Raw genomic sequence first — 12,107 nt, 5'->3', positions numbered from 1 at the left:
TATAGGACTAGAAAGTACAAGGGCAAGTTGCTTGCCTTGCACAGGGTCAACCCAGGTTTGATTTCCAGTGTCCCTTATGGTACCCTGAGTACCACCAGAAGTCGTTGTTGTGCAGAGCCAGGAGCATTGTTTCTGAGCATTGCTCGGTGTGGTCTCCAAACAAAACAAAAAAATGAATTATGTTGAACTTGCTGAAATATATGTAAATTTCAAACTTATAAAAATACAGCGAAAGGGGCCGGGCGGTGGTGCTAAAGGCAAGGTGCCTGCCTTGCCAGCGCTAGCCTTGGACGGACAGCGGTTCAATCCCCCGGTGTCCCATATGGTCCCCCAAGCCAGGAGCAACTTCTGAGCGCATAGCCAGGAGTAACCCCTGAGCGTTACCGGGTGTGGCCCCCCCCCCAAAAAAAAATACAGCGAAAAGTATGTATTTCCACTTTCCTATTAAAACTCATTTATGTGCCTTATTTCTGTTCAAAATCACTTTTTCTATCTTCAGCTGACAAAAATTTTTTTATAAAGCTTAGTCTGTAATAAAAATAATGTTTTAATCTTATTTTCTAAATCCATTAATACTAATTATATGATGAAACTGTGCACACTACCTTATTTCATGTAACCCACCATTTGGGGGTAGACCTGGGACATATCTCCCCAGAAATGACAGATATATAGAAGGTACATCAAAACCATGATACCCAAACTATAATAAAAATTATATAAAAAGAAAAATAGAATACAATAGAATACATACTATTAGAATACATCTTAAAGTTCATAAAGGCAAAACACAGAAAAATATACTTTGAATAGTAATTTTTACTTGGTGTTAAATTTTGCAAGCCAGTTATTCAGGACACTGCAAAATCCTCTGTGGTTTAATGACACAGAAAATACATTGTTGAGGGACGGAGTGATAGTACAGCGGACAGGGCATCTGCCTTGTACGGGGTTATTTCAGGTTCATTCCCTGGCATCTGATAACTGCCGGGTATGACCCAAAACCAAAAAGAGATTAAAAGGAAAATACATCTTCAATTTGTTAGACATGAAATTCCAGAGAGCCTCCTACTGTCTGCAGAATCTACTTCATATGGAACAGAGAACACTGATCTTGCTTTTCTGAACCCACATGATACTGAGGCAATAACTGAGAGCTGAGATTCTGCAAGGAGATAAAACAGTAATTACCCAGCATTTCCTTTTCAGCCCCGCAGAGAGAAAGTAGGGTCTTAATGAGCCGTAAGTGTCCCGCCAGCAAGATGTTGTCTGCTTCACTGGTCTCACATTCTGCTGTGCGATTAGGTTCAAAGTTATCCAGCCAAGTAATTTCATCTTCAAGCATGGTAGCTGGGCTAATTCTTAACTGCTCCATTTCAGAAGCTAAGGGAGGGGTAAAAAATAAGAAAAAGAAAACATAGAATATGTCAAAAAAAGAAGGATCTCCTTTCACGGAATTCAAATCTGAATGAGAGTAAGTCAAGCTCTACTCTTTTACCTTAGAGCACAAAAGTTGCAGAGGCCGAAGCCTACGGAAGCATGTGCATCTGGCCTTCCTTTCCCCACCATCTGAACCCCAAACCACCTGTTCCAAAAATGAAGTGAAAGGAACGGAGGGGTACAGGAGTGCAGGTTCCCAGTATAGTAGCTGGAGCCCAGCTTTCTGACAGAAGATCTACTCTGCAGAACCCCTTAGTCCACTTTCCCCTGCAAAGAGTGGCAACACAGAATTGTGCAGAAACAGCTGGGAGAGGTGAGGCAGGCAAGGGACACTGCAGGGGCAGTGAGAACTGAACTGATGCCATCCAGGCTCCTGCTTCTACCTCCCATTCACAGTGCTCTGACTTCTGAATTGATCAAATCCAGCCAACACTAACACTTCAGAGTTAAGTAAAGGACCCTCCCCAAAATACTCCCCTAAATACAAGGCCCCTGGGGAGCTCATTTATTGCCCCTAGTGGACAGGGAGACCAGCAAGAGTGACTTGCTCATGCATTCTGGAGTTGTGTGAAGTTGAGTGTCTGGTAATCTGAGTCCACACCACAGTGCTCCTGCTTTTCCTGTCATCCACTATTCTACATTAACAGTCCTATGCCCAAGTCCAAACATATACTTATATCTCAGACTCCATCACCGTTAGTTTCACTGCAATGCTCACGACAGGCATCATGTCCCTCAGTTTGTGGGAGATAGATATTTCAGGAACCAATAAAGGCATTGTTCTGAGATTTGCTACTGAGGCTCATTAGTCACTGTGTTCTCAGGTGCCCATTACATGGAAGAGCCTCCTCTGAAATGTCTTTAGATCAGTGCTGGGAAGACAATATTCTGTTTCCTCTGGGGTACTGAGAACAGCAGAATATTTCCTTTTTCCCTTTGTTCTCCACAAACCTCACAACAAACTCTGTGTGGGCCTTTATAGCCTGCACATATGCAAGGTGGTTTTTAGTTTAAAACCTCCTGGCCTTGACATTCTTTTCTGATTAACAGTCTTGCTGATCCTGGTTTTTTTTTTTTTTTTTTTTTTTTTTAAATTTCTTATAAGTTAAAGTAAGTTCTTTGTGTAAAGAGTGGAGAAATGAACAAATCTTTATTTAAATCTAAAACTACACAGAACATTCCAATCTGGGGCCCGGAGAATTATGCACAGCGGCGTTTGCCTTGCAAGCAGCCGATCCAAGGACCAAAGGTGGTTGGTTCGAATCCTGGTGTCCCATATGGTCCCCCGTGCCTGCCAGGAGCTATTTCTGAGCAGACAGCCAGGAGTAACCCATGAGCACCGCCGGGTGTGACCCAAAAACCAAAAAAAAAAAAAAAAAAAAAAAAAAAGAACATTCCAATCTGCATTTGCTTTAAGAGTACATACAAATGATTAAAATTAAACATACTGACAATAGAATTTCTAACAATATTTCAAATACCCAATGCTAAACATCTGATTTCTATCATTACTGCTTCTATGCCATCAACATAATTTCTTTTTTTTCTTTCCTTTTTGGGTCACATTTAGCAATATTCAGGGGTTGCTCCTGGCCTTACTCAGAAATTACTACTGGTGGCGCTCGGGACCATATTGAATGCCGGAGATTGAACTCAGGTTAGCCATGTACAAAGTACAAAGAACCCACCCTATCTTTTGTACTATCTCTCTAGCCCCAACTAGCAAAATAAGTCTGAGATTCTAGAAAGTTTAATCACAATTAAAATATGAGCTCTGATAATTTCTCCTAGTTAGAAGGAGAAGCGATCCCTAATGCATGGGCTTACATGCTATTTCAAGAAAATAAATTTTAAGTTCAAATAATACAATTTCACTTACATAGAAGATTCATTTATATTTCATTTAATTTACATTCAGTTTAGAAATGTCCATCAGGCTTTATCCAGATGGCTTTCTCTCTGTCCCTTCTCCCAATATATATCAAAGTAAGGTAGGTACTTACTTGTTAGGTCATCTAATAATTGGCACCTCAGATCAAAATATTCCATACACTGAGATAACAGTCTAAAAAGACAAATAAGTTTGTTATTAAAAACAGGCTGATTTAAAATACAAAGCATTTTCTTGTAAGAATACTTCCACAAGGGCCCAGAGAGATAGCACAGCGGCGTTTGCCTTGCAAGCAGTGATCCAGGAGCAAAGGTGGTTGGTTCGAATCCTGGTGTCCCATATGGTCCCCCGTGCCTGCCAGGAGTTATTTCTGAGCAGACAACCAAGAGTAACCTCTGAACATCGCCGGGTGTGGTCCAAAAACAAAACAAAACAAAACAAACAAAAAACAAAAAAACAAACAAAAAAAACACCACACACACACACACACACACACACACACAAAAACAAGAATACTTCCACAAACCAAATGAGCAAAAAGAGAAATTTTTTCTAAACAAAGTTTTTTGTTTCGGCCACAACTGGCTGTGCTCAGGGCTTATTCCTGGCTCTGCATTCAGGGATCAGTTCTGGTGATGCTCCAAGAACCATATGGAGTATCAGGGATTGAAAACAGATTGGCAATGTAAGCATCCTGACAATGCAATATATCTCCAGCCCCCAAATTACTACTTCTATATTCATACAAGTTCAACATTTTATCAGGAAGGATATTAATGGTTTCAGTAAACTGATAAAGTAAAGGAAAAGTTGGGTGACCTGAAACTTACTAAATCTATGCATTTTATGATGAAGTATAAATAGCCTCATAATACACTGATTTGATATTATTTGTTCAAGTATATTTGTACAAGTTTAAGTATATTTGTTCAAATCTGTACATCTGTTCAAGTTTGCTCATTCATTTAAGTACAATCTAATGCTCTGTGCCTAGAACTTTTATGCAACAGTGAACAAAGAACAAAGGAGAGAGCAATAGGCAAACAAAATTCACAAGTGCCATTACTGTTAAGAAAACAGGGCCAGGGCTGTGGCTTAAATAGCAGAGTTGAAACCATAGAATCAACCTCAGCACTATACTGCCAAACCCCTCACTTATCTCTACCCCCTGCACATTGTACTGGGTAGGATAGTATCATTATAGTATCACTGAGTAGGACAGTATCACACTGTATTAGGTATGACAGTGGCCTGGGCATCCTCTTTCCTACCCATAGCACTACTGAGTCTGACCTCTGCAATGCCTGTCAGTGCTTAGGGGTTCCCAGCAGAGCTGAAGATGATGCACGTAGTGCTAAGGGTCAAGCCTGTGTCTCCTCACGCATGCTTTATATGCAGAGCCCCCACACTGAATGGTCCCCTGAACACCAGCAGGAATGACCATGAAGTATGTAAAGCATGTGCTCAGCCCATTTAGCTACCTCTACGGGTTACTTAGTGACTTATTAAAGGATATGAGTATCAGTTTAAGGTGATGAAAAAATTTTGGGATAGGCAAATTTTTGGTGTGTAACAATCTGAATTAACTTAATATGTACACTGTACAGCTGGAAATAGAGAAAAATCTTTATCGAAATTTCACCACTATTAAAAAAATATCGTACATACCTTTGATTGACTCCCCTCATGATACTGGTTGGGGACCAGAGAGGCAGCTGGGCTGTGAGAATCACACCTAGGAGAAACTGATTTGGCTTCTGCACATCTGGATGAGCTGAAGTGTCTGTCTGACTAAGAGTATACAGCTGATCGCAGGCAACACGGCGAATCTGCAATGACATTAGCAGGAGTAAAGGATGAACATCCTCCAAGAGCTACATGATTTTCCTCCAGAGTCCACTCCTGAATGGGTACCAGCATCTCAAGCATTAATGACCAAGTCGCCAGTCAAGCAAATAGGGCCAAGTTCAAACAAAGAAGCAAAGTGAGTTCTGAGAAATTGATTTCCCAAATCTATTCTACTATACTATTCTAATCAACAGGAATAAGCTTTAAGGTAACTGACAATAAAGAGATACTCTTTCAGGCATTTCAAAGCTAAAGTTTTCAGCAATATGGAAGAAAATCAGAACAAGACTATTGAATCTAGTGCCTGGCTTGAAGCTGTTGTTCTTGTCTTTGGCCATGTTGATGCTAACAGACACCAGCTGCCTTAGTCAGCAACAGGTGTAAACACAGAATGTAGTAATTGAACAAACTTGAATAGGACCCCAGTTTCGTAAGTTTTGGTCGACTATGGCAAAAGTATAAGGAAAAGTGGGCAGACTGTTCTATGGTCACTTGGCTTTCAAAGCAGTTTGGGATCCCTTTGCCCGGATCCTGAGAAGACTGTCATTCCTCCTAAACACCTCCCATGACCAGGTATCCCAAGGACCCAGATGGAGTAGGAGCATAGGTGCTTCTATAAGAACATAAACATTCCTTACCTCAGCACTGGGTGAGCCAAGTAGAATATCAATGATGAAGTCAGCCACGCAGGGCAAGTTATAGAAAGATGCTAATGATAAAAGAACTGAAGTTAGGACGAGTATTTTTCAAATTTCAAAAATTCTAATTTTTAAATAAATTTTTAATTGAATCACTATAATATATCGTTACAAAGTTGTTCAAGATTGAGCTTTAGTCATACAATATATAACACCCATCTCTTTATCAGTGCACATTTTCCACCACCAATGTTCTAGTTTCCCTCCAACCCCTCTACCATTCTCCATCCCCACCTGCCTCTATGGCACTGCCCCCCCCTTTCTCTCTCCCCATTTTAGTCACTGTGGTATGGAATATTATTCCTAAAGGGGTATCTTCTATGGTACTTTACTTCCTTTCAGCACCTAGTTCTTATCTGATTTTCTAAGCTGGACTATAGTATAAATGTATTTAGCCTTCCTTTCATGGTACAGAAATAGTCTCAATATAGACAGCTGCCCACAGTCTGGGATCTCTTTAAGGTATTTTGGAATTGGACATTACATGGTTGATCTTACATTGACCTTACATATAGAAATATCAACAATGGTATCTCTATATCCCTACACAGTATAAGGCCTCTCGTATACCATTTCCAGAAGAAATAAATCCTAGCTTAAAAACCACCTCTTTAGGGCCCGGAGAGATAGCACAGCGGCATTTGCCTTGCAAGCAGCTGACCCAGGACCAAAGGTGGTTGGTTCGAATCCCAGTGTCCCATATGGTCCCCCGTGCCTGCCAGGAGCTATTTCTGAGCAGACAGCCAGGAGTAACCCCTGAGCAATGCCGGGTGTGTCCCAAAAACCAAAAAAACAAAACAAAACAAAACAAAAAAAACAACTACCTCTTTGTTAACTATACAATGTGCCTTAAAATAAACCTTATAGAGGATAAGAAAGCATAGAGCAAGTTTTAAGTTTTTCCATCCTAAGTTTGGAAAAAGTAAGTTTTTCCATATTTAAAAATATCTGTACATGAATTAAAAAAATCTTGCTTAAGAGTATGTTATATGTTCAAAAGCTGTTTATAATGATACCTGTCATAAAATCAACTGTAGAAAGCATTCCTACTCAAATAATTTTTGTTCGATCAATGTCTAAATATTTCAAAATGTTTATATTGTATGATTTGTCTGGATTCTCAAAAAAATATGTGAAGATCACCCATTCTACATAACTGGCAGTCTGAATCAGTAATAACTGGGGAGAGTGGGGCTCTCTGATATGTTGGAATGATCTGAGAAATGGGAGCTGCTAAGACTTAGTTTTGACCAATTTATTTATTCTGGTCCAACTGCACACTAACCAGTGCTAGGGCAGAGAGAAGTCAGGAGGTATCAAGCAGACAGAAGGTTTTGGAGTCTACAACCTTGTTGGGGGTGAGAAGGTTGACAGCACACATGACCTAGTCTACCTGGTAAATGAGGCAGGCAGTAATGGGGCAAAGGGAGGGCTGTGATTCCTTTAAAAAGGTGGTTTAATCTGCTCTAAAGGTGATGTTAAGCAGAGACTTAAGAGGACAGAGCAAGAAACAGCCTATGACTAGACTCTGTGTGTGTTTTAGATGAGAGAGAGAGAGAGAGGAGAGAGAGGAGAAAGAGGAGAGAGAGGAGAGAGGAGAAGAGAGGAGGAGGGAGAGGGAGAGAGGGAGAGGGGGGAGAGAGGGAGAGAGAGGGAGAGAGAGGGAGAGATAGGGAGAGAGAGGTAGAGAGAGCGAGTGAATGCGCGGGGGAGAGAGAGAGAGAGAGAGAGAGAGAGAGAGAGAGAGAGAGAGAGAGAGAGAGAGAGAAAGAAAACAGGGCCAAGGCAGGACAAGCCCACAGTATGGGAGGTGGGGAGAGTAGGATGCTGAGATACTATAGCTGAGATACTATAGCACAATGCGGAAGCTAGAATAGATGAAGGCATGAGGTGCCAAGGCAATGGGCTGTGTGGGCCCTGAAAACCTCTAGAAAGGTCTGATTCCCTCAGTGTGGACTGAGAAGCCATGAATATCCAATGTAACTTAGCTTCCACTCTGGCTACTGTACGGAGGGTAGACTGCAAGGGAAAAGGCAGGGGGAGCAGTGAGGGTGTCCTGCTGTACTTCTGGGCAGAGATGGTGGCTGCTCTAAGGCAAGGATGGTGAAAACAGAACCAAGGGCAGAAACTAAGAGTCAGAAGGAGGCATAAGCAGGGTGTGAAAATGAATCAAGAACACCAGGGCTTGGTCCAGAGAAGCTGCATGATGCTACCATTACTTAAGTTGGGCAATCTTGGGTGACGTGAACCAGATCAGCAAAGTTCTAGACAGTTTGAGGTGTCTGTTTCACATACAGTCACAGATCCTGATCTAGATGTTCTGATCAGCAAACATGAGCTGAAGGCTTGAGAAGAGTCTGAGTGTGGCCAGAGAAAAAATGAGGATGATGGATAGAGCTATAGGCTGTTCTAAAGTTAGGACGATGACTCAGGAGCTGTAACTGGCCTATTCCAATTAAACAAATAGAACAAATCTGAATTTCATAGTTTTTAACAGCAGAATCATTATCAGTTAAGAAGTTGATACAGAATTCTAATTTGGGAACTGATGAACTAGTAAACTGGTGTTGTCTTAATTCCCAAGCAGGATATTAAGCTCCTGCAGGCAGATATACCGCCCTGTGGGAACTTGTTTAAAACATGCTCAACAATGTTTGTTCAGAATTGAACTATCCTTGAGTGGCTCAGCAGTTTTCATACTGATGCCACATGCCAACTTTTCTTAATTTCATTTCTATTAGTATGACCAATGTGTGAAAAACAACAGGGTAATTTTCTGCATTTCCATTCCCCGAAAGGATCATGGGCAAGCCTCTGGCATACCGAGCTGCTGGCTCCGGAGCTGAAGGCAGGTGACGAGCAGGGACAGTGCTTCCCCTGCGATGAGCGAGTCTTTGGTTGACACGGACTGCTGGCGCACACAGATGCCTGCGTGCAGCGCCACTGGGTCGCCTTCACTCCCAGAGCTGCAGGTGCTTCCTGAAAACAGGCAGGAAGAATTCACTGTGCATCTTATCATGTACAAACACTGATTTCCAAACCCTCTTCCTCCAATTTTTTTTGGGTTTTGGGCCATACTCAGTGTTACTCAAGGCTTACTCCTGGCTCTATGCTCAAGAATAACTCCAGGTGGGGAGGGGTGAGGGACCACACTGGGTGTTGAAGATTGAACTCTCAGGTTGGCAGCGTTCAAGGCAAGAGCCCTACCCCCTGTATTATCACTCCAGCCCTAAATGGCTTAATTCTTAAATATAATATGATACACAGAGAGCATTGTGCACAAATCTTCAGCACAGAACTTGATGAGTTTATAATCAAATTCAAAAGGAAGAGTCTTCGGGCCGGAGAGATAGCATGGAGGTAAGGCGTTTGCCTTTCATGCAGAAGGTTGGTGGTTTGAATCCCGGCATCCCATATGGTCCCCCGAGCCTGCCAGGGGTGATTTCTGGGTGTAGAGCCAGGAGTAACTCCTGAGCACTGCCGGGTGTGACCCAAAAACCAAAAGGAAGAGTCTTTGTGACTCACAGATATCTCTTCATAGATGATTGTTAGAACTCTCTTGTCCAAGGTTCTAATTACTTGCCCTTTTAAATCATTACCTGAACTGCTGAGTCTGTTTCGAATTCCAGCAGGAAACAGAGAATTGCTTTCTTTAATTGGCTGGCTACTCCCAACAAGATCCAGTCGTCCAGCGGCTGCAGCCCATGACAATCTCATGAAGCAAGCCACAGTGGCAGTGAAATCACTTACTTCCATAGTCTAGAGAATCAGAGAAAAGAGTGGTAGCAAAAAAGTGAGACTGAACACATTCCCCTAACTTCTAGAACTTTCTTACTGGTCTCAGTTTTGTGATAATCTTTTACCCTCCAAGGTTAGCCAGAAAAACTGTCTTTTTTCATGCTGTTATAGTGTTCACAGACTTTCAATATTCTGTTACTTCTAAATCAGGGACGAGGGGACAGAGAGAGTACAGCAGATAGGACACTTGCTTTGCACAAGGCAAATCCAAGGTCAATCCCCAAGATTACATATGGTACACCAAGTTCCAGGAAGAGTGACTTTGAGTATAGAGTTAGGACTAAGCCCTGACCACTGTGACCCAAAAAGCCAAAAATCCTACAAAAACTACTACTATCTTCATGCTTCTGATTTTTGTTCTGGGGCCACATCCAGCAGCTCTGGGGACTGAAATTAGGTTCTCCTGCATGCTGTGCACTCAGTCTGTTAAACCATCTCTCCAGCCCCAAGCTAGCTTTTAATTTTCTGTTTCAATTTTATTATTCTCTACCCAGTTTTACAAACTTCCTGTTTCCCTATGTGAGCTACAATGTGCAGCCCCTATAAGTTCAACCTGGGTTTGTCTAACTTGGTTCAAAAGTTCCCTTTAAGTGAAACACTGTTTCCCTTCAAGTCCTCATACTTAGTATGTAATGGGTGCCTTTAACACTGCTAGCGGTTTGTTCTTCAAAGGCTTTGCTCGAATGCCACCTACATACAGTCATTCATGACAGCCACAGGTAAAGTAATTCTGCTTCAGAATATTGTGCAAGTGGGCATTATAGTAGTGTCTGCACTAGTGATCTCTCCTGCTCACCAGAAGTGCTGTGCTGGCAATACTCCTGTCAGATTTTTGATGGCAGTTGGGAGGATGCATTCAGTGCAGCTCAATAGTGCTCAATAGGACCATACCCAATAGAGTTGGAGGCTGTGAAATGCTTGGGATCAATCCTAGAAACCCTTAAATGTATAGGGCATGTATATGCTCCCATCACTTCAATGACATCTGTTCTCAAAAAAAGGGCACCTAAATGTCCGCAGCCAGTGCTTCCGCATGGGAGACAGTCAGCCCCTGCCACACTCGCAGGCTGCGTACCTGGATGGCCACTCGCGCAGCCGGGATGATCTCCTCCACACGGATGGAAGACCTGTCTGACACCGAGAGCTGCCGGTAGGAGGACTTCTCTGGGGTGCCACATAGGGACATCTGTCTGCTTGACTGACGGCTGACGTTCCGGAAGGGGCGGGAGGAAAGGGCTTCAATGCCATCTTTGGTGAGGTCTTCATCTAGCAACGTGGGCATTGTTTGGCCAACTAGTAAAAACCTTCAAAAGGAAAGAATACACTAGAACCATTCCAGTTCATTTCACAGTTATTTTCAATGAGACTGGAGAGAAAAATAGAAGTCAAGTATTGCTGGTGAGACTGAGGTAAGACATTCACCTACCGTGCAAGTTGCAGGCAGATGGAATATACACCCTGCCGGGTCTCATAGTCCACTTCAGAGGGGATGGAATCTCTTTGCATGACATTCACAACCAAACTGCAAAGGAGAGAATACAAGATGCTGAAAATTTCTACTTCTCCTGACACATAGAAGTTTTCTCTGTCAGTAATCTAATTGTTTTAAATGTCACCAATTGTAAGACCCCTACATACATATAAGAGCCACTGATGATTGCTTTTATACCTACAGCCTTTCTAGATCACTGGAAATCAAATAAAAAGGCTAGTCAAAAAGGTCAGACAGTCCAAACAGTTTGCAGGAATTGGATTAGTAAGTTCACTGATCAACTGCTATCTTGGACCTCATAGGCTTATAATTAAAAAATGTACTAAAATTGCTATGCTCAATATTAATTTGTTTTCTATATCTACTGCAAACTCTATTTTTTTTTATTTTTTATTTTTTTTGGTTTTTGGGCCACACCCGGCGGTGCCCAGGGGTACTCCTGGCTGTCTGCTCAGAAATAGCTCCTGGCAGGCACGGGGGACCATATGGGACACCGGGATTCGAACCAACCACCTTTGGTCCTGGATCGGCTGCTTGCAAGGCAAACACCGCTGAGCTATCTCTCCAGGCCCTACTGCAAACTTTATTAACATAAAAACTTCCTAACTGCTTTCTGGCTGGTTCTCCTCCAAGCTTCACCTCCGGCGGGTCTTTCTGAGTGGTCACCCACTAAGAGACACTGCCCAAGAGTGAATGAACACTACACCCTCTCCACCCCCTTCCTGGTCTGATCCATAACATGTCTCAGCACCAGACACGCTTTCCTTGATTTCTTGGTTTACTGGTGGTCTCCCATCTTAGGCTTCTTAAAGACTCCTCCAATCAGAGACTATTCTCCACTTCACCCAAACCATCTGCCTCACATGTAACCAGACTCATTTCTCTTGATTTCTTTCATCTTTTTCCATGACTAAAAGATTCAGCACCCACCCACACCCCA

At 42.4% G+C, this 12,107-nt stretch overlaps 1 protein-coding gene across 1 annotated transcript in view; it reads right to left on the bottom strand.

The window, feature by feature from the left end:
* USP24 (ubiquitin specific peptidase 24) overlaps nucleotides 1-12,107 on the bottom strand; it is a 140,153-nt gene that overhangs the window by 43,786 nt on the left and 84,260 nt on the right. Inside the window, 8 exon segments of the mRNA XM_049775466.1 lie at nucleotides 1,192-1,383; nucleotides 3,444-3,505; nucleotides 5,000-5,160; nucleotides 5,818-5,888; nucleotides 8,701-8,856; nucleotides 9,477-9,636; nucleotides 10,751-10,979; nucleotides 11,102-11,197. Coding sequence (XP_049631423.1) covers nucleotides 1,192-1,383; nucleotides 3,444-3,505; nucleotides 5,000-5,160; nucleotides 5,818-5,888; nucleotides 8,701-8,856; nucleotides 9,477-9,636; nucleotides 10,751-10,979; nucleotides 11,102-11,197 — 1,127 coding nt within the window.

The sequence above is a fragment of the Suncus etruscus genome, chromosome 6 (assembly GCF_024139225.1).
Source record: "Suncus etruscus isolate mSunEtr1 chromosome 6, mSunEtr1.pri.cur, whole genome shotgun sequence".
Classification (NCBI taxonomy): domain Eukaryota; kingdom Metazoa; phylum Chordata; class Mammalia; order Eulipotyphla; family Soricidae; genus Suncus; species Suncus etruscus.
This window is presented reverse-complemented; position numbering and strand designations above follow the sequence as displayed.